This window comes from Mauremys reevesii, linkage group 5 (assembly GCF_016161935.1).
Source record: "Mauremys reevesii isolate NIE-2019 linkage group 5, ASM1616193v1, whole genome shotgun sequence".
Classification (NCBI taxonomy): Eukaryota; Metazoa; Chordata; order Testudines; family Geoemydidae; genus Mauremys; species Mauremys reevesii.
Window position 1 is genome coordinate 11,246,282 of NC_052627.1, and position 27,701 is coordinate 11,273,982.

At 48.7% G+C, this 27,701-nt stretch overlaps 1 protein-coding gene across 1 annotated transcript in view; it reads right to left on the bottom strand.

Moving 5' to 3' along the window:
- The window catches only part of PARM1 (prostate androgen-regulated mucin-like protein 1), a 52,612-nt gene extending 25,514 nt beyond the window's left edge, over positions 1-27,098 (bottom strand). The window contains exon 1 of the mRNA XM_039541938.1: positions 26,943-27,098. Within this exon, the coding sequence (XP_039397872.1) occupies positions 26,943-26,988 (46 nt within the window). The 5' untranslated portion in view covers positions 26,989-27,098. The remainder of the gene's footprint in view (positions 1-26,942) is intronic.
- Positions 27,099-27,701: the final 603 nt, after the last annotated feature.

Sequence of the window (27,701 nt, forward strand, 5' to 3'; positions counted from 1 at the left end):
AGTGTTCTGGGATCAAAGGGCTGCTGTATCATAGCAAGTGTTGTTTAAGGGTGTGCATGTAATCACGCATGAACACCTGTTATGTGGAGTGTGCAGTGTTTGACCCAAAGTGCCCATGCACCAATTTCTCTGTCGTTGGCTCCAGATTGGTTGCAACCTCCCTGCTCACCCTTGGGAGCCCAGCTAGTAAGACATTTCACAAGGCAGGCTGGCACCTTCCCAAGTTTCTAATGAAAGAGGCATCTTCATTATAAGGGCTGTTGCAAATGCTCCGTATAAATGACGCTGGCTGTCTAAAACCTCACTTGCAGACTTATCTCAGAAAGGTGGGTGTCTGATGCTGTGTTAACTGAAAACAGGGCTCTCGCCAACCAGTGTGCTGCTGGAGCATCGAAGGCCAAGGCACGGCTACGTGCAGCTCCCTGCTGCGTTGTGGCTGGCACAGAACCAGAGCTGCAGAAGCGTCTCAGCAGTAGGGTATGCGGCACAAATTAACTTCTGTGCAGGTGCAAGAGGAGAGCAGCCAACAATTGGTTATTTTCAAAGCAAAAGGAAAGCCAGTGGGGGAAGTGTGATTTCCCCCCCCCCCCGGGGACAAAATTACATTGCCTTGTGTTACACACTCAGAATTGGGTAGGCATCTACAGGAAACACATGGGAGGTAAGCCAGGGCAGAATTTGGCCACTACACTTTGCTCATAATGCCAGAAATATTGATTAGATTTAACCAAAGGACCCTGTCTTGACGTTCATTTAAAAATAACCATTGTAAATCACAATTCCATTTTGCTAATGGCGGTGCCTTTTCTAACCACTTGCAGAATTAGAAACCAGTTAAAGAGATTTCTTTTCCTTGATTGACCCCGGTAAGGTGCTATAGCACTTACTGTCACAGTTTCATTGAGCAGGGCAATAACTCTCGAGAGCACAGCAGTATGCTAGCCAGATACCCAACCTCACCCTGAAATAAAACGCCAACACAGGATGCTTCCGGCCTTCCCAGGAGTTCTGCCATAGCCACACCAGCCAGTTTATGTATTTCTAGAAGATACCACTCTGGATAATGTACATAGACTGGCCCATCTGTTTGCGCCGGTTTCTTACCAGTGGATTTGTTGCATTAAAAACTGAACTGACTTCCTTCTACCAGTGTAAGAATGGACTGTTAACATTCCTGTTACCTCCTGTGTACATAAGTTACCGTAGATGTAGGTGTATTGGTACCGGTTTGCCTCAGTTCTGTGCATTCGTGCTGCTGCTCAATGTTTTATATGGAAAGTTGGATGCCCGAAATTTGAGGTAGGAGCCAGACACTGATGAGTCTGATGAATGGTCAGATCACTTTATCCCAAGTCTGATTTGTCTCATACAGCACCAGAGTCAAGGGGCTACATCAGACTCCCCACTTTGTTCGGTTTGTTTCCCTAGCCCTCGTAGTTGCAGAAGAGGGTAGCTTGAAAATGTGAATAGAATGCACCTTAAAAGCTCAAACTAGAAGGGAAATTAAAAAATCTATTAAAACACACACACACACATATATATATATATATATATTTTGCCCATCTTAGGCTTTTTTGCAGCCTGACTCCTGAATGTTTGGGGTTAGCAAGAGCGTAACTGCTTGGCTGGACTTTGGAGACGTAGGGTTGTACACGGCCTACCAGCAAGGGGATCAGTCTCAAGTGGGGTTTCTAGGCCCTACTTTTACAAATCTCAAGAGACAGCCTAGGTAGCCAGCCACTGCCTCTATCCCTATGGTCACCTCAGAGCCCCTGAATCTGCTACAGTAGATTGGAAGTGCACGTAGTGGGAAAACATTACTATTGTCATGTGTCTCAGACAGGGACTGTGCATTTCTTAGGCTTCTTAAAGACCCAAGTCTTAGGCCTATTTAAGCAGAATTCTGGCCCTCTGGGAGGATGCAAATTGCTCCTGAATGGAGTTAGTCATAGAGTTTTAAGGCCAGAAGGGACCACTAGATCATAGCTGACCTGTACAACACAGGCCACCAACATCCCCCAATAGTCTGGGGAAAAAGACCTCTCAGTGTCAGTGGCCAGAGCCTCCACATTGTGACATCTACACGCACATAGCTTGATGATAGTTACACTGGGGTGTGTGTGGGGGGGTGCGTACTGTCAGAAAACTTGTATATTTACTTAGTGCTTCCGCATGTGGTGCTTGCAGATGAGGTCAGGTGTGTAGCTCCCTGCAGATGTCTACGTCAGGCTTCAAATGGGGAACAATTATAGCCACTTTTTTTGTTTGTTTGTTTTGTTTTTAAAGCTGAATTTAAAATGTTCATGTCTTAATACTTCATTGGTAATGGTTGGCAGCAGAGTCTTGAACAGTATCCAGAAAGGAATAATAAAATCAAGCAGTCAAATATCTCCAAAGATATCTTTCTATAGAAACAATTTTTAAGGCTTAAAAACAAGTAGGCTGGGCCAAAGGGAGTTAGGTACCTGAGGACTTCTGGTGTGAGCTGGGCATCTCATTCCCTTAGGTCAATTTGAAAAAACTCAGCCATAATCTTACATTGGATCTCAAATGGGAATTGTAGTTGGCAACACAATGCAATTGGATAGGAAAACAGCAGTGGAGTAAGAGGCTTCTTATACGGAGTGCACATCAGCCGAAGCACCTCTGCTGCTTGCCAACGAGAACAGATAGTTTGTTGCAGGCTATACATGTGAACTATTAGGTTCCTTTTCTAGGCAATCTCTGCTGGAATTACAGTGACATCAGTCAGAAAAACCTATGCTTGCATTTCTGCGGACACATTATTATGCTCCAGGAACATATTGACATAGGTAATCTAACTGCACCTACACAGATTCTTAATCTCCTTTCCAATGTGTATATTACTTTTCTTAGTGTGAGAGACTGCAGCTTTGTATAACCCTGGCCCTGGGCATGTTGAATTATTTTCACATACTTTAAGGGAATTTCCCTTAGCCCTGGTCTATGCTATAGACTTAAATTGATATAAAGTGTAGCGCTTAGGTTGATGTAGTTAAATTGACTCAGTGTCAGTGTAAACACTGCGTTGCTTACATCAACTGTTGCTGCCTTTCAGAAGCTGTCCCACAATGCCCCACACTGAGAGTTAAATCAGTGCAAGTGTTCCTGGTGTGGACATGCAAAAGTGATTTAATTACTGCAGTGGCTGTACATCGATGTAACTTAAGTCGACTTAATTTTGCAGTGTGACTTGATCTCTCTCTTTTGCAACACCTCTGGAGATTCTATACCTACCAGAAACAAAGCTTTCTGAGCTTGAGTTAAAATGCTGGCTGAAAACTACGGAGTTAATTAGTGTGTGTGAGAATGACTCTAAACAGAGTTGTACAAATGGCAAGTAAGGGGTGTCCTGCCACAGTAAACAAACTCCAGGTGATAAGGCAGTGACCCACTTTTAATTTTGTTTTGCTACCACAGCTCTACTAGTAAGTCACCCAGTCACAAAGTGAAACAGTTCTATTGAATGTAGACCCTTTTTCTGTATTGTCTGGGACTAGATGAGCATTTCCAGCTCTGAAGAGCTCTGTATCAGCTTGAAGCCTTGTCTCTTTCACCAACCGAAGTCAGTCCAAGAAAAGATATTACATCTCCCACCGTGTCTCTAATTTTCTCCTAACAGTCAGATTCTTCAGCCAAGCCTCTCCCCTTAAATGGATCCGTAAGAGGCAACAAGTGGGAATGCATTTGATTGTGGTGTGATTGCCTCCCCGCTTCTTGGGTAGTCTGCTGCCATTACTGTGTCTATTTACAGTGCTAGGCTTACAGGGCTCTAGGCAGGGAGTTCAAGAAACAGTAACACAGTGGTGTCAATATCAGGGTCGGCGCTACCATTTTTGCCACCCCCAGCCCAAAAAAAAAAAAAAAAAAAAGGCTGCTCGGAGTGTGCCGCCCCAAGAATGGCTGGAGTGTCGCCCCAGGCACGCGCTTCCTCCGCTGGTGCCTGGAGCCGGCCCTGGTCAATGTTATGGGTTGAAGTTAGGCTCTTTGAGCCAAACCACGCAGGGAGTGAGATGACAGCGGTGCCGTGGGGACATGCATGCCATCAGGCTACCTACACCTAGTGAAAAGGTGTAGCATGTGCTTTGCACCTTCTGGCCCTGTGAATGTGACCTTTTAATGGGCTTTCCCAGCAGGAGATTTAATCCTGAGCAGTACTGAGATGGGCCCTCTGCAGTGCTTGTTCATGAGCCTTCCCGTATGCAACCCTTGTCTGTCTGTCCTCTCCAGTGTGTGTACCACTGTCCTCTCCTGAAAGGAACATCAGACTGGATTGTGTAGGGATATTGCTTTACAAGCGTGAACACTCCCTGGAATACTGGGAGCATTTGATAAACAATTTAATTGAGTTATTGTGCTTATTAAAAGGATACAGATGAATCTGGAATGACTAATCCAGGTCAGGCTCTCTTTGCACATGAATAAGTAGGAAGGTATTTAGAGTTGCTTGGAGAACAGCCTCTTAAAGTGTACAGATTTGTGACAGAACTATAGCTCAGCTCAACTACCGGTTCATTAGTGCATATTGAAGATTTTTAGATGGCATGGATCCAAGCAGCAGCAGCCACGCATCCTTTACTACCTGGTGTTAATCTAGGTGTGTTAAAATCAATATCTGTAGTGTCCTTGCAGCTTCATTTTTATAATGACACCATGGAAGGGTTGTCAGAGAGAAGCTGGGTAATGTCTTAAAGATGGCTCTGAAGTAATAAGCTTTCACCCTTCACTCAAAATGAACACCAGGTCTCATTAGCCAGACTCCTATTGGGGTGTGACATATTTTTGTCTCATTTGGTGTGCATGGATTTAAACAAGCCAAGTGGCTTTTTCACAGCCCTGCATAAAATATGGCCAGTGAAATAATGGCGATTAATGCTCTGAATACTGCATGGTTAAGGACAGGAAGTAGTGATGCCATGAAGGGGATTTTCCTGGACAGTACTACAGTTGCTCTCTCCAGCATATGCGCTAGCGCTCCACTGGAGTGAGGGAAAAAACCCTACTGAACATGAACAAATATTCATATTACCATGCAGATGAAATGAAAATCGGACGTGTGTAATAATACAAACTCCATCTATTGTAGGTGAAATTGGTCATGCTGCCTATAGCGAACGTTGCCCATTGCTTCTCATTATAAGGCACTGAGTTCAGTTGCTTATAATTCTGCCAAACTTTAAAGGCAGCCCAGGCAATAGAATTCAGGCATTTCCTTACTTTTTTGAGTGCTTGATTTTGCAAGCAGGGCTTAATAATGTAGTTTAATATAGACTATTGGACGAGGGTCGGGGAAGCTGAATCCAGGAGCAAGTAGACACAAAGTCGGTAGCTAAAAGGTGCAGTCTAGCAAATACCTGGGCAGAACTACCTAATAAATAGTCTGTTACTTTGATTTATTGGCTAGCTGAGTAGGTTTCCTGTGTCACTGCTTTATGCTGCTGCATGGGCACTAGGTGATCTAAGTAATTTTTAGGGAGCCTTGAGCTCTCTGTATTTAAAGAAAGAGATACAAAAATTCAAAGAAAACAAATGGGAGGGAGGAAGGGGGTGTCTTTTGGGCTGTCCCATTCTCCCCTCTGTATCTGTGGATTAGGAGTGTAAGCGGGTAGGGGACGGGCCTGCCTTATTTGCAAAGCACCTGGCATGCTGTAACACCCAAGGAGAGGTGTGTGTGGATGCTGTCTCTGTCACCTAACCTTCTGCACCTATCCCTGCAACCTCCCGGGGCCATCCCTTCCCCATTGTGACCGAAGTCTGCAGCTGCACAGAGGAGACTGCCCCCAGAGAATCCACACTGGGTTTCGTTACTGACCCACGTTAAGCTGGCACAGGCCCTGGGATGCTTACGCGGGGTTGTATGGTTTCCAATGCAGTGCAGGCCTGCCAAATGTCATGCCTCTTGAGTGACTTGTGTGGCAGGACCTGGCGGGTGAACTCTCATACGTGAGACACTCCCCCCATGAAATGTCCTTTGGCCTAGGTGAAGGTGCACTGGTCTGGGAGCCATGAGATCATGGGTTCAGGTGTTGCCACTTCGACCAAGTGAGGTTAGTTCTGGGCAGTCCACAACCCTTATTACTGACCAAGGCCTCACATCCCTGTTCCAGGCATCATGAAACGATCATTCCCCCACCCACTAACCGACAAGGTCACTTGTGGTGGGTCTGTAATAGGACAGAGCAGAGCTTTGTTTCCTATCTGCGGGCTCAGCTATCCTGTCTGTAATGGCTGCTCTAACCAGCTCACCGCCCTCTCTGAATCATGAAGAGAACGCAGGGATATAGATACCCCATGTTCCGCTGCTGTCTCTCATGTCGTTGTCAGATAGCCCTCTGGCAAAGTCTGTAACGTGCCCCTCTAGGAGCTGGGCCACAGAGGAGAAGAGTCGTTTGCTACCACCTGCTCTTTCAAGCGCAAGAAGTCTGAATTGAGGATCTTAAGGTCCTGGGTTCAAACTCTGCTAACCACCATGTTGGAAAAACATATGACGTCATTACAGACTGTTGCTTAAAGCATATGCATCATGGGACAGAGTCAAACTTGCACAGATAACTCTAAGGCTATGGCTACACTTAAACTTCAAAGCGCTGAGCGCCAGCGCTGGGAGAAAGCTCTCCCAGCGCTGTCCCTGTGGGGAATAACGGACAGCGCTGGGAGCGGCTCCCAGCGCTGGGGCTTTGATTACACTGGCGCTTTGTAGCGCCGCAATTTGCAGCGCTGCAGAGGGTGTGTTTTCACACCCTGCTGCAGCGCTGCAAATTTGTAAGTGTAGCCAAGCCCTAATTCTGGCACTTGGTGTCTTGAGCACACGAGTTTGGCCCCAATGTTAATCTCTTTATATAATATAAAAGAACTCTTCCCAAGTCATCGTGAGGATCCAGCATGACTATAATCCTTGACATTTTATAATGCAGAACGTATTTGGGACATGAATATTTGTTGTGTCTTTACTTTCTTAATGGGAGCTGTCCCTTTAAAAACAAGCTGGGGCACTTGGATTGTAGGGTATGTTTGCAGGAGAGGGACAGCAGTGTGGAGGAGGATAAGGGGAAGATCCTATGTAGAACCGGTGCCCCTGGCCCCAATCTAACACTGCCCTATCCCCTGTTCATTGCTACACTGGGTCAGAATATTACAGATGATCGAGATGCTTTCCCTGGGTGCGGCATGCCGGGGGATGGGGGACTCGCGCATCAGATCTGCTGCCAAGGGTGTGGGGCTGGAGCTACCCCTCTTACTTTTTTGGAGATTTTTGACAGAACCTGACCTGTGCCAGGAAGGCAACATTAGCAACAGAGTCAAGTTCCACACCAAGTTTTCCGGTACATTCTGTGATGCAAGAAAAAATACTTTATGCAGCACCAGATCAGCACATGACCATGACCAGTTTTTCTAACCTTATTACAAGGAGCTTCTCATGACAGAGAATCTCTGAGCTCCACTAATGTCAGCAGGCTGCTGAAATCCCGGGGTTCTAATTAGCTAGCTGGAGGGAAGGAAGATTCATGTGCAAAACAGACTAACTGGACAGGCCAGAGCAAAATTAGGTGGCCTGAGTGTATAAACGCTAAGACTATCTTTGATTTAAATAAAACTCTTCTAGCAGCAGAACCACTGCATTAACATGCTGGCAGTGTCAGTCTCAGTGGTAATAATGGCAGCTTCCCATCCTTCCAGAGTGGCAGGCAGGCACCCCCCGGATCCTTTCTTGTCTGCAAGCTCCTCTCACAAGTATTCGTCCTAAACAAGCACCAGAGAGCGTCTCTGGGTCCTACAGAAACAGCTTGAGGCAGGTTTAAAGGGAGTCCATTGCAAAACCCACTCTACCATTAAACTGTCCCCTTAGTCAAGCAATGGCCACTGCATTTGACTGTGCCCATTTTCCTACTCAGCTCTAGTTTAGGGAACTATTTTGGCCTTAACTCTGCAATGAGATGCAATGAAACAGCAACCACTCCTTTTCTTTTGAATTCCCATAGGTAATCCAGATGACAAGTTCCGTTCTCCAAGGGAAAGTCCCTCTACCATCTAGAACACACTTACCCTGACCCCAATTAAAAGCTGCTTTCTGAACACCTCAAAGCTACAGCTGGGAAGGAAACTGTCTCTTCCCATCCTGAACTGGAATGAAAAATTAAATTCTCAATGTGTTTTTTACCAACCAAACAAATTTTTTGTTTCGGATCAATCTAAACATTTATTTTGATAATTTTGAAATATTTAGTTTCAATTTCAACCATTTTTATTCTTTTTTTTTTTTTTACTCTGGCTTAAATTTCTAATGGAAAACTTGCTCTGAACCAGAATTTTTCATTTCAACACTTTTTTTCAACCCTTTCTTTGAGTCAAGGGAACTCAGTGAAACAGACTCTTTCCCATGCAGTTTCACAGTTCTGACACATCTGCATTTTTTCAGTGAAAAAACATTTAATCTAAAAGTTCCTCACCAGTCTGACTCAAAGCCCCATCTCGGGTGACCAGATGTCCCGATTTTGGGGGATTTTTCTTATATAGGAATCTATTACCCCCCACCCCCATCCTGATTTTTCACACTTGCTATCTGGTCACCCTAGCCCCATCCCAGACCTTTGACCATCAACTAAAGGGGTTTGTATGCTTGAGGCCGCCAGTCTTGTACACAAGTGAGTGCTAGAACATAGAATCGTAGGACTGGAAGGGACCTCGAGAGGTCATCTAGTCCAGTCCCCTGCACTCCTGGTAGAACTACGTATTATCTAGACCAGGGATCGGCAACCTCTGGCACGTGGCTCGCCAGGGTAAGCCCCCTGGCGGGCCGGGCCAGTTTGTTTACCTGTTGCATCCGCAAGTTCGGCCCATCGCACCGCTTCCCGCAGCCCCCATTGGCCTGGAGTGGCGAACTGCGGCCAGTGGGAGCCGCGATCGGCCAAACCTGCGGATGCGGCAGGTAAATAAACTGGCCTGGCTTGCCAGGAGGCTTACCCTGGTGAGCTGCATGCCAAAGGTTGCCAATCCCTGATCTAGACCATCTCTGACAGGTGTTTGTCTAACCTGCTCTTATAAACTTCCAATGATGGGAGATTCCACAACCTCCCTAGGCAATTTATTCCAGCGGTTAACCACCCTGCCAGTTAGGAAATTTTTCCTAATGTCCAACCTAAATTGCCCTTCCTGCAATTTAAGCCCATTGCTTCTTGTAACAACCTTTTATGTACTTAAAAACTGTTATGTCTCTGCTCAGTCTTCTCTTTTCCAGACTAAAGAAACCGAATGTTTTCAATCTTCCCTCATAGGTCATGTTTTCTAGACCTTTAATCATTTTGTTGTTGTTCTCTGGACTTTCTCCATTTTGTCCACAACTTTCCTGAAATGTAGCACCCAGAATTGGACACAATACTCCAGATGAGGCCTAATCAGTGCAGAGTAGAGCAGAAGAATTACTTCTCGTGTCTTGTTTACAATGCTCCTGCTAATATATCCCAAAAGGATGTTTGCTTTTTTTGCACAAGCGTTACACTGTTGACTCATATTTAGCTGGTGATCCACTATGATCCCCAGATCCCTTTCCACAGTACTCCAATTCCCATTTTGTATGTGTGCAACTGATTGATTGTTCCTTCCTAAGTGGAGCACTTTGCATTTGTCCTTATTGCATTTCATCCTAGTTACTTCAGACCATTTCTCCAGATTATTTTGAATTTTAATCCTATCCTCCAAAGCACTTGCAACCCCACCCAGTGTGCTATTGTCTGCAAACTTTATAAGTGTACTCGTTATGCCATTATCTAAATCATTGATTAAGATATTGAACTGGACCCAGGACCAGTGTTCCCTCTGATTTTCCCCATGCACGTGCGGAATGAATTTTGTTATGTGCACCCACATGGAGGTGATGTGTGACACATCACCTTCATATGGGTGCACATAACAAAATTCATGTGGTGGGGGTGGGGCTGAGGAGTTCGGAGTCTGGGAGGGGGCCCAGGGCCGGGGTTGGGGTACAGGGGTGTGAGGGTTCCGGCTGGACGTGCAGGCTCTGGGGTGGAGCTGTGGCAGAGGACTGGGGTACAGGTGTGTGAGGACTCCAGCTGGGGGTGCGGGCTTTGGGGTGGGGCTGGGGATGAGGGGTTTGAGGTACAGGAGGGTGCTCCGGGGCTCCGGCAGGGAGAGAGGACTCCCCCTACCTCTCCCTCCTTGCAGCAGCACATGGGCTGGGGGTTTGGGGGAAGAGGTGCCTCTCCCTGCCGTGGCAGCTCCGGGGCTGGGGCCATGTGATAGGTGCCCTTCCCACAGCCCCTGCAGGTCAGGGCCGGGTTTCGGGAGGGGGGCGCCCTGCGATGGGTCTGGGCCATGATGGGGCCAGGCTACCCCAGCCATGGCTGGGGCCGGGCTGTGGCATATTTGGGGCTGGGACCCTCCCTCAGGAGATCCCCTGGCGGGTTCCCTGAGCACCTGCACGGCGCTAAATAGGCTGCTGTGCGGCCGCGCAGCTTATAGGGAACTTAGGCCAGGACCAATCTCTGCAGGACCCCACACAATATACTCTTCCAGCTTGACTGTGAACCACTGATAACTGCTCTCTGGGAATGGTTTTCCACCAGTTATGCACCCACTTTATTGTAGCTCCATCTAGGTTGTATTTCCCTAGTTTGTTTATGGGAAGATCTCGCAAGACAACATCAAAAGTCTTGCTGATGTCAAGATATACCACATCTACTGCTTCCCCCCATCCACAAGGCTTGTTACCCTGTCAAAGAAAGCTATCAGGTTGGTCTGACAATTTTTCTTGACAAATCCATGCTGACTGGTTACTCATCACCTCATTATCTTCTAGGTGTTTGCAGACTGATTGCTTAATTATTTGCTCCATTATCTTTCCAGGTACTGAAATTAAACTGACTGGTCTGTAATCCCTGGGTTGTCCTTATTCCCCTTCTTATAGATGGGCACTATATTTGCCCTTTTCCAGTCCTCTGGATTCTCTCCCGTTTTCCATGACTTCCGAAAGATAATTGCTAATGGCTCAAATATCTCTTCAGTCAGATCCTTGAGTATTCTAGGATGCATTTCATCAGGCCCTGCTGACTTGAAGACACTAACTTGTCTAAGTAATTTTTAACTTGTTCTTTCTCCATTTTAGCCTCAGATCCTACCTCATTTCCACTGGTGTTCACTATGTTAGATGTCCAATTGTTACATTGGGAGAAGAGGGACTGTAGCAGCCCCGTGGAGACTTCCCATCCTAGGCAGCCAGGAGGCAGGACTGTTCAGGGTGCCTGGGATTCGCACGCTCAGCAGCAATTGTTATGACTGCTCCAGACGCAATTTCTACGTTACTGCGGATGCGCTGGGGTGGAGGCCTTGGCCACATCCCACTGGATCAGTGAGTGCTGCCGAGCAAATTACGGTAACTAGGTCCTCCTTGCAGACAAGGCATTCTCCACGAGGGGCTCTCCAGATTGGAATTTACTCCTCCTCTTGGTCTAAAACTGCCTGAATTTGCTGAGTCTGGCACGGTGTCCCGAAGACCCTGGGTCTGGGTGATGTGTGGGAGGGTTTTGGCTGGTTATTTTCTGGCTTTGGGGAAGTGGCTGGCTTTATTCTCCTTCCCACGATTGTTTAACATCCCCCAAAAGCATGTCTAATTTTGGATAGGTGCGTTACGTACTGTATAAATCCAAACAGTGTTCCTTGGAGGGCTAGGACACAGTTCTACCTGGCTCCTGCAATGATGCACTAGGCGAGGGAAAAGGCTCCCTCTTCCCCAGGGCATCTGGAGAAGAGGAGACAGAATGTCCCCTACACATGGAGTGCGGATAACTTTGGGAAGGTCCTAGTGGCAGACACAGCTCAGTGTGTTCAGGGTTATGTAGATGTCTTCCTGAACAACCATTCCAGTAAAACTCTCAAGTGCTTTACCACGCTCTGAAGAAAGGTCATCACTAAGATTTTTAACTCATAACCTATCTGTGAAAGCGGTTCTGTGCTTCAAACTTCCTGACTTTCTCTGTGTGATGCTTTGGGGTTCAACCCAGACCAGTAAGGGGTGTCACTGTCTGCCCTGCTACTTTGGGTGCTTCTGTGCAGCTTTGGCTCAGAGCCCTGCTTACAGCACGAAAGCCTCACCCTGGAATTCACCACCCTGGTTACTCCTTGCGGGGTGGCACCCACAAACTCCCATCCCTAGTTTTCCCAAAACCATCCTTCTGACTGCAGCACTCTCAGAAGCCTATGAAGTTTGCTGCTCCCTTAAAGAGACAGTACACATGACCAACCTGGTAATTTAGGAGAGGACTTGCCCTTTCTTAAATATACAGCACTGAAATGCAAGGCTTTGTCTACACTACCACTGTTGTCAGTCGGAGGTGTGAAAAAACCACCCCCGACCGACATAAGTTTCACTGGCAAAAGCACTGGTGTGGATGGCGCTACGTTGGCAGGAGACGCTCTCCTGCCGACACAGCTAGTGCTGCTCTTTGGGGGTGGTTTAATTATGCCAGCAGAAGAGCGGCTGCAAGGGAGACAGTAGAGCTGTGCCGTTGTAAGGTCCATAGTGAAGACATTGTTAATAAACTTATTTTTAGGCTAAGACTATAGGCTGAAGTGATTTCTAATAAGAGAGAAAGAGATGAAAAAAGTTACCAACTAAACATGGATTCTAGTGACTACATTTAACTTCAGCAAGTTACAGTCTTGGTCGAAGCAGGTTTCTCACCTATGTTCAGTTTCAGAGGCTTTCAACTCCCTTGGTTGAAAGGGGTAGTTTGCTCAGATGTACAAGAGCTCTGGCCTCTTGTTTTACGGATGCCATCATGGCTTTCTGTCCTTGCTTAGAGCTTCCAAAGTTCAATGACCTTGTTTCAGGAGGCAGGAAAGTTTCCTGGCGCTGCCATTTCCATCCCCCCATTGAGAGTGTTAAGTGGCCATCTTCCACAGTGATTTGCCGGATAGTTTTGTCTACTCTTCATGTAAATGTAATTTCATTTGTCTCTCCTTGCTCAATTCACACTGGAGACCCCTCCAAACAGGAGGAACCATGTTCTAGGGTGGGGTGACTTGAGCCTTGCCTGACAAACACATTTTAAGAACATATTTCCAGCACATTTATATTTGTTCATATATCACCCATACATACACGACACCATAATATTTGGCAATTTATTATGGTACCTTACATGATACCTTTTAGATACAGAATATGACCATAGTGAATTGGGGCAAGGAGTATGTCAGACCTGACAGGAGATATTTTACCCTCTGCCAGTTGGCACTGAGGGGCTCGCTGGTTCACACTCATCTCATATGTTGCAACTGCAAAATCAGCTTTTTAAACAAGAGCAGATGGCTGCTGTATCTAAATGGCCCACTGCTGTCAACTCTTTCAAAGATATGGACATTTTTTTCTGAATCATTCTTGAATGCCTTATGACCGGACTATGACAAAAATCTGCAACTGCACCATACACCTCACATCAACTCTCACCTACTCATGCCCCCAGATTGACTAGACAGATGAAAGGATAAAGTTTCCACAATAGAACAGTCTCAGCTTTCAAATAGCAAAGACCTATTTGACCACCAGCTAAGCTCTTGACTTGAAAAGTAAACAAGGGTGAGACCCCAGAAAAGACCTCAGTTTGTTTTCCACTCATACATTTGCACAACAAAACCTAATCTAACAGGGTTTACTTGCAGTCATGAAGGTCAAACATCATCCCAGCTGCTGCAGAAATTAAAGAACTGTCCTTTAGCTATTCTCTGCTAGACTGTCTGAAATCACTAACTTTCCACATGCATTGCTTTGTAAACAACCTACTGTACACACAGAGCAAACCAAGCCAGGCTGCTCCCACAATAAGTAACACAAACTCTGGCTATTTTCCAGTAAGAGCGGATGAAGCTAAATTCAGCTTTGCACTATGGAACACCCCAACCACATTTCACAGGGTGAATCAACTACCGAGGTTAGACTCTCACAAGCAATCATGGCTAAGCCATCCAGTCTCCTCCTTGCAAACATAAAGTGAATGTTTGTTCTTTAGTTCTAAATGTCTCTTTCCTTTTTCTAGCTATTGTTATACAGATAGTTCTATCTGAAATCACAATGGACTTCAGACAATGGAGAACGGATAGTATCTGTTCTAGAACTGCTGTACTTCTGTTCTGGCAAAAGCATACATCTCGTCCTCAAATGATGGTCATATTCTTAAGGATCTTCCCGAAAGCTGGAGAAACGTGCAGTTGCTGGTCACCCTGTCCCCTACGCAGCCAGAAACTTCTGATAAGGGCACAGTGTGAAAAGCCACCGTATTAATGGTGAACTTTTGAAGCTACTGAATCCTTACAGCCTCCTGCGTGCTGAGATCTGGCATCCTGTCACATCGCTATATGCCAGCAGCACAATGGCTTAAGTTGATTTTTGAACATAATGAGGCTGCTGGCTCATTTTGTAACCCTTTATCTCAGCATGAACTCTGCTCTCATTAAGACAGATTGTTTACAGCATCAAATCTTTCTCCAATGATGATTTTCCTCCCCAATGAAGAGCTCTCTTGAGATGCTGGACTTGTTGCATTTCTTAAGTCTCTCTTGCCTTTACAAGCCAAAATGGGCTGAATAATTAAAACACATGTTTATCCCACAGGGATTTCAGCAGCTCTTGTAACCAGAAGAGGAAATAATTCTGTAGCTCGTGGCACCAAGGAAGGAGAGGAGTTATTTAAACTAAAGGACAACAGTGGAACAAGAATAAATGCATATAAACTGGCCGTGAACAAATGTAGGCTCAGGGCCGACCTTAGGGAAAATTGGTGCCCCAGACCTCATGGGTGCCCGCCATTGCCCCTGGTCCTCATGGGCTCCCCAGAATCCCCCCTTCACTCCGAACCACTGCACTGTGCCCTCTTAGCCCCTAGCCCCTGCACCCCTAAACTGCACCCCCTCCTGCAGCCATATGGGGAAGTGACCTGGATGCACACAGCGCTTGGTGTTGTTCCCCCCCCCCCCGCACAGCCCCCTGGGGAGGGTGGAGGAACACTGGGCGGGGGGAACAGTATCTGCCTCACTGCTCACTTCCCCCTCATGTTCCCCCACTAGGAGGAAGCAGGCAGAAATCTGGCCGCTGTCCTACATGGTACTCCCCTGCTAGCCCGGAGCAGCTTCTGACTCCACACCAGCCGTGCATGCCTCGGTGCTGCCGCACAGCACCCCCTTGACCATGGCACCCTGGGAGGTCACCCACCTGGCTCAGCCCTAGGGCCGGCCCTGCGTAGGCTGGAAATGAGAGAGTTTCTAACCATCAGAGGAGTGAGGTTCTGAAACAGTCCCTCCAGAGGAGGTGTGGTGGCAAACAACCTAACCAGTGTTAAGCTGAAGCTTGCTATGTTCGTGAAGGTGGATTATATGATGGGGTTGCCTGCGATAGCAAGCGACTGGACTTGATGACTGAGAGGTCCCTTCCAGGCCTATGTTCCAGAGTGGTTGGTCTCTAAACATACCTGAAGTGTCATCGCTTTGAATGTTAGGTAGAAAAAAATACCAGTAAATTAAAAATTAACAGCTCCTGGATCAAGAACACGACCAGCTGCTGAACTGTAAAATCTGAGGTAAAGAATATTCAAAGCGACGAGGGCTAACGCTTTGGGAGAGAAGTAATGGCAGAGACAAAAGTTTTTAGTTTCAAAGGTAGAAATGGTATAATGGAGGCCTTCTGCTTCCCCTCTCAAATGGAGAAATGTGATCATTTGAAAACTTTCTCAGTCTGCTCAATGCACACTTTACTTTGGAGGAGGAAGATGACACTAATGTCCTTGGTGTTGTTTAAAACTTCAAAGACTGAGCAGGAGCAATATATCCTAGGAGTCTTTTGGTTAATGAATTAGGCGAAAAAGAAAAAAAAAAGGCAATTCTTTTTGTGGAGCAATTTTTGGGTTAAACTAGAAAGCACCTGAGAGACATACTGTTCCTTTTGAGTATTTTATTTTCTAAAGCCGGGTTGAGACTCACAACACTCTGTTGGCCTTTGTACTTCTTAGATCCAATTTCCAATGGGAGGACTCCAGAAGTCAAGTCTATACTTAGAGATTGTGACTCACTGTCTTCCACCATTAAAATGGGAGTAATTAATTTTCAGTAACCATGAAATATTGTTGAGCCAATTACACTGTAAGAATTTTCCAAATAATAGGTATTGTGTGTTAATAAACCCGCTGGCATTCATTTATTTTACTATAAGGGGAACCAAGTTAGAGTTTGGCATAAGTCATTCTTGCTCAACAACAATGCTGCTGTGTTAAAAACAACAACCACAAAAACCTTGCAGAATTAAGGCTCACTCCTGCAAACAGTCACACAGGTGGGTAGTGCAGGTAGATTCAGGCCTTACGTAGTTAGGGTAGAATTGCTTTCTCCTTATTAAGATAATTAATTTATCTGATGTCCTGAGTTTGTGAGCTGTCTGTAACAGATGCGGGGAGCAAGGTGCAGTGCTAGAGGTGAACCCTGCTACAGAGCTGTGAAGTCACGGAGTGGGAGTGCCGTGTTACGGCCTGCTAGTGGATTTTAAACCTGGCAAGCAAATTCTGTAGTCAGTAAATACCTGCCTGGCACCTAGTGGGAAAACTGGCCCACAGACGTCAGTCCAAAGTCTTGGGCAAGTCCTAGTGCTGTTAGTGGTTCTTGAACAAACTGTTCCCTTTGCACGTTTATTTCTGGACTGTGAGGAATGCCACTGAGTTCTATGCAGTTCCACTTATTAGGACTCATTCAGGGCAATGCCTGGTGGAAAACATTTGCAACATCAGCTTCTCTGTTTCCTTACTACGAGCTTTGCACAATTGGACAGATTCAATGGTGCCTCATGCATATGTGCTGTTCATTTATTAATTACACCCTCCTTCTCAATAGGAAACAAATACAAAACATATGGAGGTGGTGAGGTTCAACCCTGCTCCAGCGGCTGCAGCTGATTTCCCTGTCTGCACCCTGGCGGGGTGGGCTGAGCCCAGGGAGGTTCACCTCTACAAAAGGGCAGCTCATGCTCCACTGTCCACCCTCTGCCTTGGGTGCACTGCTTCCATTTGCAGCCCGAGTTCCCTGTGAGCTTGGCTGCTGCTGGATACTCAGGGGAAGTACTGACGAGCACAGGGGCCCTGGGGAAGTCTCCCCTAGCTGCCTTGGGGCTTCCTGCCAGCATGGGAGTTGCAGATCCTTTGCACCACTGACAATTCGCCCTGCTGGACTTTACCCCACAGCCTGGATTCCCAGCGGTGGAATGTGGCAGAGAATTGAGCCCCTTATAAGCCCAATTGAGCCTATTAAAGGTAATCGGATTCTCACGGTTTTCAGCAGGCACTGGAGTGGGTTCTCTCGGAAATGTGGCCACATTAAGGACTCACCGCGCACTGTAATGCTACCTCTAGGATTGCTAGAACTTCAGTGGTATCTGCAAACAAGCACCAGCGGCACCGTAATTACCACAACAAGCTGGGCACACACCTTCCTCCTCCACAGTCATTCACATGTGTCTGCAGGGCCTGACACAGCAGAGAACCAAACAAGTACCATGTATTTTCGATGTTCCTTATAACACGCTTACAACCTCTATGCAAGCCAGCGGCACTTTTCTTCTAAACATGGCCGTATAACCAGGGGCGCTGGAACAATTTATATAGTGGCGGTGCTGAGAGCCACTGAACCAAACTGTAAACCCCGTGTATGATGGAAAACCCTTCACGCCCAGGGGTGTGGCAGCACCTCTGTGCATAACATTTTTCAAAAGGCAACCGGATGTGCTCCAAGAGCGGAGGCTATAACAATCCCTAAGGTATTATGGTACTGGGTGGCCAAAGGGAAGGAAGCATTGTTGTGGAACAAGAACAAAGCTCACACTTGTGCCATTATTCAGAACAGTAAAGTGAGGTACGCTACATTGCAGGCTTGTGCTAACCGGCAGCCGCTCTGAGTACCAGGCCTCGCTGATTAAATTCACTGGCTGAGCCAGCTTCCTCTGCGCGAATCTCACTATAAAAACAGGTAATGGCGCCTCCTCCAAGTTATAGGCTTCATGGCAGCGGTGGACAACCTGCGGCCCGTCAGGGTAATCTGCTGGTGGGCCGCGAGACAGTCTGTTTACACTGACCATCCCTAGGCACGGCCGCTTGCATTGCAGCTCCCACTGGCCGTAGTTCGCCATTCCCGGCCAATGGGAGCTGCGGGAAACGGCAGCCACCCCGTCCCGCTCCCATTGGCCGGGAACGGCGAACCGCAGCCACTGGGAGCTGCAGACGGTCAATGTAAACAAACTATCTCGCAGCCCCCCAGCGGATTACCCTGATGGGCCGTGTGCGGTCCGGGAACCACAGGTTGCCCACCACTGCTTCCTGGTTAGAGCCTATCCCAGGTTGTCTTTCCCTAGGCTTTGCTCTAGCAGTGTGGGATGCAATTAACTGAGCAGTGGATTTAGAGCACTTAAAAAACAACCAGGGACCTTGATGATCCTCCTAAGGCAGTGGACGGCAAAACTCCCATTGACTTCAGTGGAAGCAGAATTGAGCCCCAGTGGAGCTAGCCAGCTGGGTTTATTTTGCTGACCTACATTTGATTCTCATAAACTACCCACAGTTTCAGTGTGTGAGAACAGCAGCCACAGTCTCATCCTGGAATCTTGATTGGTGGCAGTGAAAGACAATGTGGTTCCTAACAGATTTCAGACAGCATAGGCGGCGGCAGCAGGCTCCGGCTGGCCTGCTTCTCCAGCGACTCACGTTACCCAGGCACTGAACTGAAAATGAAAAGGGTGGCGCTCATACTCCTCCCGCTTCATTGACACACAAAATGACAGCACGCTCTGTAGAAGGGACAGGTTTCCGTAACACCGTTCTCCCTGTGTGCGTTTATCAGCGATGAACTTAACAACACTGCCTTCTACCTTATAGATTCAGAGTCAACCCCTTACTGTCATGGACGGGGTAGTTGGCATTAGTGAAACAGGCAAAGGTCGCTGAACTGAGCTTGGTTCATATTTTTGAGGTTATCTTGACGCCTGTTCAGGTTAAAGAGATTCATTTCTTTGCAAAGAAGCGAGTTTTGATTCTGGAGCACAAAACGCAGCCGGGGGAAAGCATCGCAACTCGCCAATCCTCACTGAGCAAGCCTAAGTCAACGCTTGTAGCACAGAGAAAATGAGGAGCAGAGAGAGAAGCACCCAGTTCGAAGAACATGCAGCATTGCTTAAATCTAAGGGTAGAATATAGATGCGATTAGGCCAGGAAACATCTAACTTACCCAAAGGAATCTCTTCAGACATCTTGATACAGGTCACGAGGAGGAGTGCACGTTAGTAACATGGTTGTGTACTGCCGACAGAATAACAACGAGCCAAACCTGTCGGCTTTGCTAGAGCACTTCTAGTTACAGCACTGGGATATGATACTTGCAGAGGGGAGCAGGATTTGGCTCCGTAGCCAGCTGAACCCCCTTTTCTGAAGGGCCTGCTCACGTACATGGAATGTGTGGCATGTTACAAATATGAGGACAAGGTGCATCGCAATTAGCAGGGAAAGGGAGCAGAAGGGGTGGCAGTATTGTGGCAAGAGTGCTGTAACACAGCTTCCAGGTTATCCTTGCCTGGTTTGGAGTGAGGCCAAGCAAGAGTGTATCGCTAAGTGCTTCCATTTGCAGGAGGCTGGTACTGAAAACTAGAGACTCCTCTCTCTGCGCACACCCAGCTCTCTCTTACCCTGCATTTTCACCAGGATGGATGCAGGCATGCAAAGGGCCTGAGAATTCCCTCTATTCAGTGCATGGAGCGATCCCCGCACTTAACTTTACCCATATGCTCTCACAACCGCCTCTCACAAGTGTGAGAACGCTGCAGTCTTTTGCTATGGGTTATATTCTGTTCCAAAGTAGTGCCACGCCAACACAGGGGTGGACACTTGTGACATCAAAGCCAACAACTGACAGGACATTCCACTGAGAAGTTATAGCAAATTGTTGCATTCATGTTTGTGCTGGGGTATGGAGAAGCAGCCAAAATTTAACACTAAATATTTTTTTAATGCTAGTTTTGACTATGCCTAGAAACAAAGGTAGAGGCTCGCAATTATCTGTGTATATAAAAGCCAATGCCATTTACATATTCTGCAGCTATTGTATTATAAAACCCACGCAGATAGTATTGAGAGTTCTCATATCCTTCCGCACAGAAAAGGCACACAAGTCTACACCCTCCATGAACCAGAGCCGAGCCTCTGCTTTATACCTGCAGACTGAATTTTGCAAGTAAACAAATACGATATTAAACCCGACCAAGTATTTCCTCACAAGCTGGACTTGTTCACTTTTTTTGACAATGTACTTGGTCACACTTGATAGTACATGTACTTTTATAAACCCTCTTTAAAAGAGTTAACGATTAATATATGCTATAAGCATGTCAGACATGAGCAGTACATGTTATAGATAGCTGTAAGCATGTCAGTAGAAGGTTCAACATGGTTATAAGCAATCTGTTGGACTTTTACCTATTAACTATTAGCAATCTAATCCTTAAACCCTTTATAAAAGACTATATGTACCCTTAATATGAAGTGTGAATCATTGTAGCAGATTTGGTAAACGTACTGAAGTCTAGTGCAACACTGGAAGCCGTTGTCATCGCTGAGCAGTGCGGGGAGCCTGATGTTTGAAAGAATTACTGGGTTTCTGAATTAGCAAGCTTGGCTTGACTGAATTACTTAGTGTTTTTCTGCAGCAGGGAAGAAGTGATAAAAACACCAGCCAAGTAGCAACCACACTTGAAACTGAGCTGTGTAACTTTAGGGCTGAATTTCCAGTCTCAGCAGTAAATAATAAGGAGGCTGCCTATCTCCTGTAAAATGGTCCTTTGCTTTAAACTCTACAGCCATTTTCTGGTACTAACTGCCTGCTGGGGACAATAGCAAAGTTTTTTCTCCTGACTCTAAGGGGTTGGGCAAATCTACATAGCAGACCGTAACTTCACTTCAAATCATGTCCTGGCTTTTACAAAACCTTTATCAGTGAAATGTGGATAATATTCCCCAGCTGCCTGGAACAGAGGATTAGCTAATGTCTGTATTGTGTGGAAGTGCCGCACTGTGGGACTGAGCCTGCCAATTCTTCTGCACATGAGTAGCTTTACAGACAGGGATGTCCCATGGAAGTCAATGGAACTCCCCCATCAGCGAAGTTGCTCACATGCAAAAGCAATAGCAGGATCAGATCACTTATATGGTTAAATGTTAAATATTCTGACTCTTTCGGCTGTCTCCACACTACAGTCACCAGTGAGGTAAAAATGCAAAAGGACTGGGCAAGGATGCTTTGCCCTTTTCACTACAACCTGACAAATGTATATTGTGTCCTTGTGTTGAAGGGCTCGAGGGCATGCACCTGCTTTGCCGTCCTTCCCCCCGGCAGCCTCCAAGCACTTGAACCGAGAGCAGGGAGAATCTCTCCTGTACTCTCAAGGACTTCCCAACCTCTCCCCAGCCAGCATGGAGGAAGAGCTGGACCTCGAGGGGCAGGGGGACCAGATTGAAACTAGGTGCCTGGGGCAGGAAAGACTGAGATTGGAGGATGAGGAGCAGAGACTGGGACTGGCTGGTCATAGACACTGGACAAAAAAAGAGAAGGGGGTGGGAGATGCAGGAATGGCTGGGCAAGGATGTGGATGAGACGGGGCGTGGTGACTGGGATGAGATGAGATGAGACAGCAGGGAGGACAGGACAGAGACAGGTAGGAGGGGACAGGGCAAAAAAGATCAAGCTTGGGGGGAAATGGACAGAAGACTCTGTGCCCACTACAGCACACTTCCCTTCAGAGCCTGGAATGGACCCCAGGATTCCTGAGTCTCACCCCTCCATGGCTGTCAGCAAATATGTGTGAAACTGTCTCATCCCCCTCTGGTCCATACAGAAGGTAACAACCTACTACTTCTCTCAGTTACTCCAGAACCTAGAGTAGGTCCAGCGAAAACAGTGGGCCTAAGCCCACCTATAGCTAAAGGCCCTCCCCTTGGCTGGGGGAAGGGGCCATGGACCGCAGCTACAAGCAGCTATGGAGGACAAGCAAAAAAACAGACAGGAATGAAGGTCACAGGGCAGAAATCAGGTGAACACAAGGGGACATTTTGCAGAGAGCCCCTGACAGTGCCCACTGTTCATCAAAGGCATCTAGGGAGTCAGGGGACATTGCCCAGAGAAACTTTGCTCGGAGACGTGACTGTACAAGGAGCACTTGAGATTCTGGGGTCTGATTATCAGAAGTGCTGAGCAACTAAATTCCCTCTAAGCCGCGCGGCCGCGCAGCAGGCTATCAAGGGCTGCGTGGGGGGCAGAGGCGTCTCTCCCCCATAGCTGCCGCGGCTGGGGACAGGCATCTCTCCCCTGGTCCCGGAGCTGCTGCAGCCGGATAGAGGTGCCTGGCCCCCAGCCCCAGAGCTGCACCAGTGGGGAGAGGTGCTCTCCCCTGGCCTAGGGCTGCTGCAGTGAGAGAGGGCTGGAGGGCGTCTTCTCTCCCTGGGGCAGCCTGCACCCCAATCTCCTCATCCCCAGCCCCACCCCAGAGCCCGCACTCCACCTCCCCCCTGCCCCCCAAACTCCAACCCTCTGCCCCAGCCCTGAGCCTCCCCACACACACCAAACCCCTCGGCCTCACCCCCACCACACATCACCTCCATATTGGTGCACATAACAAAATTCATTCCACACATACCTGTAAAAAACTTAGAGGGAACATTGCTGAGCAATTGCAGCTGCAACCGCAGTCATTGGGAGCTGTGCTTTGAACATATAAAGTGCTATATAATGCTACGTTCTCTGAAAAATCAGGTCCTAGGCACCTGAAACTGGGCACCCAAAGTTAGTGGATAGTTTTGACCTTAATTCGTGTCTCTGATTCCCATGTATAAAATGGGGAAGATACCCCCTCATATCACACGGCTGTTTTAAAAATTGATTAATATTTATGAAGCTCTGTAGAGATGAGCACCATAGAAAAGCCCATGTGTAAATTAAGAACTGGCTTCAGAGCAATGATGATGCAGTAAATTAAGGCCTGGGGCCACACAGTGAACAAGGAGAGAACAAAACAGAGAATAGTTGTGAGTGAATGCTATCCATTATGTGCACTGAATGAGACAAGGGGAATTTTCTGACTTTTGAGTGCTTGACACTGTACCCTTAAGGTTCTCTTAACATAGTTTTTTGTGTGCATGCAATTTACACATATGCACCTGTCTTGGAACAGAGGTGATCAGGCAGCATGCAAGCAATCCTTTCTCCCAGGGATCTCAGCGTCACTGATTTCTCCTTCACTGGGGAGCTGACCTACAAGGCTTTGACGTCAACTTCCACTCAGCAGAGGGGAGACAGTGGTGGTGGTGGAACAAAAGGCGACCGCATTCTTCCCCTCCAAGATGGTAAATGTGTCATGAGGCCAGGGCTGGTGCAAGGATGTTTCACGCCCTACGTGAAACTTCCACCTTGCGCACCCCCCCAGCTAACCACGCCCACCTGCCCCTCCCACCGCAGCAGCTAACCCAGCCCGCCACCCCCCCACCCGGGGAGGCCCGCCCCCGCAGCAGCTACCCCCCCCTGCAGCTAACCCCGCCTGGGGAGCCCCCCCCCCCATTCTGCGGCAGCTACAGGGCCGGCTCTACAGTTTTTGCCGCCCCAGGCAGTGTACCGAATTGCCGCCGCGGGCGGCGGGGGCAGTCCGTGTGCCCTTAGGGTGGCAGGTGCGTTTCCGCAGCGGCGGCAATTCGGCGTCAGCTTCTATGTTTAGCTGAAGCCACCGTGGACAGCTAAACATAGAAGCTGCCGCCGAACTGCCGCCGCCGTGGAAATGCGCCTGCCGCCCTAAGTGCACATGGACTGCCCCCGCCGCCTGCCCGCGGCGGCAATTCGGCGATCTGCTTGGGGGCAAAACAACAGGGAGTGCCGCCCCTTGCAGATTGCCGCCCCAAGCACCAGCTTGGAATGCTGGTGCCTGGAGCCGGCCCTGGGCAGCTAACCCCGCCCCAGCTCACCTCCGCTGAGCACGCCGGCGCCGCTCTAATTCTCCTCCCCTCCCAGGCTTGCGGTGCCGACTGGAGGAGAATTAGGGCGGGGGCTGTGTGCTCAGTGGAGGAGGCAGAGTGGAGGTGAGCTGGGGCGGGGAGCAGTTCCCCAGTGCACCCCCCCCCCGTTACTGCAGGCAGCCCTCCCCGCACCCACCGCCCCAGCTCACCTCCACTCTGCCTCCTCGCCTGAGCGGGCTTTTAGGCACCCTCAACCACTAGGTGCCCATGGCGGCCGCCTAGTTTGCCTAGTGGTTGCACTGGCCCTGCATGAGGCCCTGTCCTACTCCTATTGACTGCTGTGGAGGCAGAGCATGGCCCTTAGTCTGCTATAAAGCACCATAAACGTTTACAAATAATTGTAGTACTGGTAAGTCAGACCTATCTGCTTCACTGTTGAGACTGACTGGAGTGTCTCAAGCCACTGGAAAACCATTAAGCGCTGCACAAGGTGTCCAGTAACCTTATTAGGACAGATGTGTCCATTTGTATGTGGCCCCTGGTTCTGATGGCTCGCCTGCTCCATAGCCGCATAGCGTCACTGGGGCTATGTTAACAGAACTCCACATGGCTGCTGCTAGCCTCAGGACGGCTGAGCAGAAAGGGGGTGGGGGCCGGGGGATGCTGCCTGGAGCTGAGCTACAATTGTAGGTCCCTACAGGGTTTGAGATGGTGCTTCCCCACCCACCGCTCACTCCTCCAGTCCCCTGGGCCTGACTCCAGCTGCACAGCGAGGGCTTTGCCAAGCCTAGGGCAAAGGGGCGACAAAAGGCTTGGGTCAGCGGCGTAACCGAGGCACCTGTGTCAAAGGGGTGGGGAAAGCCAAGCGGAGGAGGCCCCACCCAGGCGTATGCAGTTAACAGGGAAGGGTGTGAACAGCAGTGTCTGGCAGCGTTCTCAGAATGGCTCCAGCCGTAAACTCTGTGGTTGGACTTTCCTTCCCCAGCATTCAGGGATGGTTTCGTTCAGGCCTCTCTCTGCTAGCAAGTACTGTAAAAACAACCACCACCACCCTGCAGCAGCTCTCAGCCATATGACTTAGTGCTTAATACCTAGCTCGCTTCCCCACCCCCCCTTTTGTCTTCCTGTTCTATGCAAGGTCATTTTTCAAACGCCCCCCTCCCCCTTTTACAGTGCCTACCATCGTACCGCTCAGAAAAGAACCCACTCTCACGGACAGACTGCAAGGGCTGTAAAAATACGTAACAGAGGGATAGCGGATTGTTTCTCCTTAAATCAGGTCTGTACTCCTCCAATAGGCAGCCAGCTTTAATGCAGACAAGTCTTTATCAGCAAACAGAACGTGACATTTCGGGAACTATTATGAATGGGAGCGATTTCTGCTAAACTATGGTTGAAAACCTGAAATCTTTTTAAGCGGACTGAAGCAATTATAAAGTATATTGTAGTGTTTTTCTCTGACATTTTGTGGTGTTTTTTTTAAAAAAGCCACAAATGCTGAACTAGCCAAACGATATGTTTCACTTTTGCTTCTTCCCAAAGTAGCAATGGCTAGATGTATGGGTCACACACCTACCTACATTTTCACCATTGCAATGTTCATTTCCCAGTATAAATATAGCCCATTGTTTACTGATGGATTACAGAAGCTCAACTGTAAAATCGCAGGCCAGTAAGTAATAATCCATTCTTGCTGTGTGGGTAAAGTAATAATCACCCCTCTAAAACCAGATCCTATCGTCAACATGCGAGTTTCACATTCCAGATGTTTTAAAAAAGGGATCTCTAGGCATCTAAAACACAGTTACATCAGAGGAGCCGTGATTTGTAAATCAGGATTGGATGTGCTTATAAAGGATATACCCTCGGAATGATCTGGGGGGAGTTCTATAGCATGTGTTATACAGGAGGTCAGACTGGATAATCACAATGGTCCCTTCTGGCCTTAGTATGTATAACTCTCTAGGGGGTTCTGATTTTATTAATAGATGAATACACAACAAAGGGAAATTGACTGGCATGCTTTGCATTGACAAGGTGAACTCACCAGGTAGTGTATAAAGTTGGGATAATCGGTAGCACTTCCCAGGACCACCAGAGGCAGGTCAGAATCATCCCTAACCCGTCCCCTCCAGAGTCCAGTTCTAAGTGCCTCCCCGCTGTCCCCTTCAGTCCAGCTGCTTCCACTTCTGCATCAGATGGTTATGGCCGGGGGAGCTTCCTAAAAACCCACAGCTGGTGGGAACAAAACTCTCAGCAGCCCAGTCATCTGCTTGGCCCCAGCACCTTGGCTGAGTCAGCCAGGAATACAAGGAGTCGCAGCCGGTCTGAGCCGAATCAACACAACAGTGTGTGTGTCGCTATCTGAACGACACCCAGCCCCAGATAAGCGAGTCACTGGACTCGAGTGCCGCCCTTAGCTCATGAGAAGGGCAAGGCACGGGTGTTATCAACCTGCTGCCAGGCCCGGGCACCCGGCGTCACCGGCTGGGTTTCCTCGCGCCGGGCCCGGCCGAGAAGGGAACAGGGCTGAGTTTGCCAGGGGATGAGCCAGGGCAGCGTGATGACACCCAGACATAGAAGCCAAAAACCGGACTGTCCGGGTAAAACACACCCGGGTGGCAACCCGAGGGGGGAGTCCCTGCAGTTCCTCCCTGTAGCATACCAGGCAAGCCTAGCCCCACTCCCCAGGAAACTATGGGTTGGGGGGACCGGGGGGGGGGCTGGAAATGGGGGGGCTGGGAGTGCTGGCCTGAAGTGGTTTCCATGATATCCAGGGGTCACAGTTTGGTTCAATGGCTCTCAGCACCCGCACTGTACAGATGGTACCCACACCCCGGGGGGGGCAGCCCCACTCCCGCCCCCCGGGCAGGTGGCCCCCGCCCCGCGCCCCCTTACCTGCCGCGAGGAGGAGGAGGAGGGCCTGGCGAGCCGGGCACACCATGGTCCGCGGCGGGAGAGGAGCAGGCGCAGGAGCAGCCGGGCGAGAGCGGGGCGCGCTCAGCAGCTACAGCCTCCGCGCGTCTGCTCCGTGCCCGGCCGCTCCCGAGGCTGCTGCCGCCGCCGGCCCCCGCCCCTCAGCCCGGGGAGCGGGCGGCACCTGCTGGACGGTGCGAGGGAGCCGGGCCTCTCTGCCCGCTGCAGGTGCCGCAGCGAGTCCGCTCTCGCTTCCCCCAGCACCCCGGTGCCTAGCGCTTCCCCCGCCCCCAGCAGCCGGGCCGGGGAGGGGGTTGGAGCAGGGGTGCCACAGATCGGGGCCCCATTGCGCTCGGCGCTGTACAAGTGCAGGGAGAGAGGCTGTCCCTGCCCCACAGGGTTCACAATCCAACCCCACAAGACTGGGCTGAGAACTAGCTGCGGGAACCGGCCCCCTGGACAACTTCATGGTACCACCGGCTCCAGGAAGTCACAGTGCGCCGGATGCTCAGGGGTAAATGTTTTAGGAATGTCTAGTAATCCTTAGCAGTCATCTCCTGTGACCAAATGCACCCCCTAGTCACACTCTGCTTTTGTACACAATATGCCTGTGTGAAGTGTCATTTGAAAAGTAATAACTCATTGCTCTATAATGGTGAAAGGCGTGTAAAGCTATGAACATAAACTGAAATCATGACAGAAATGTGTTTATTACCAGACAAATCTGGGGAGTGGGTAAGC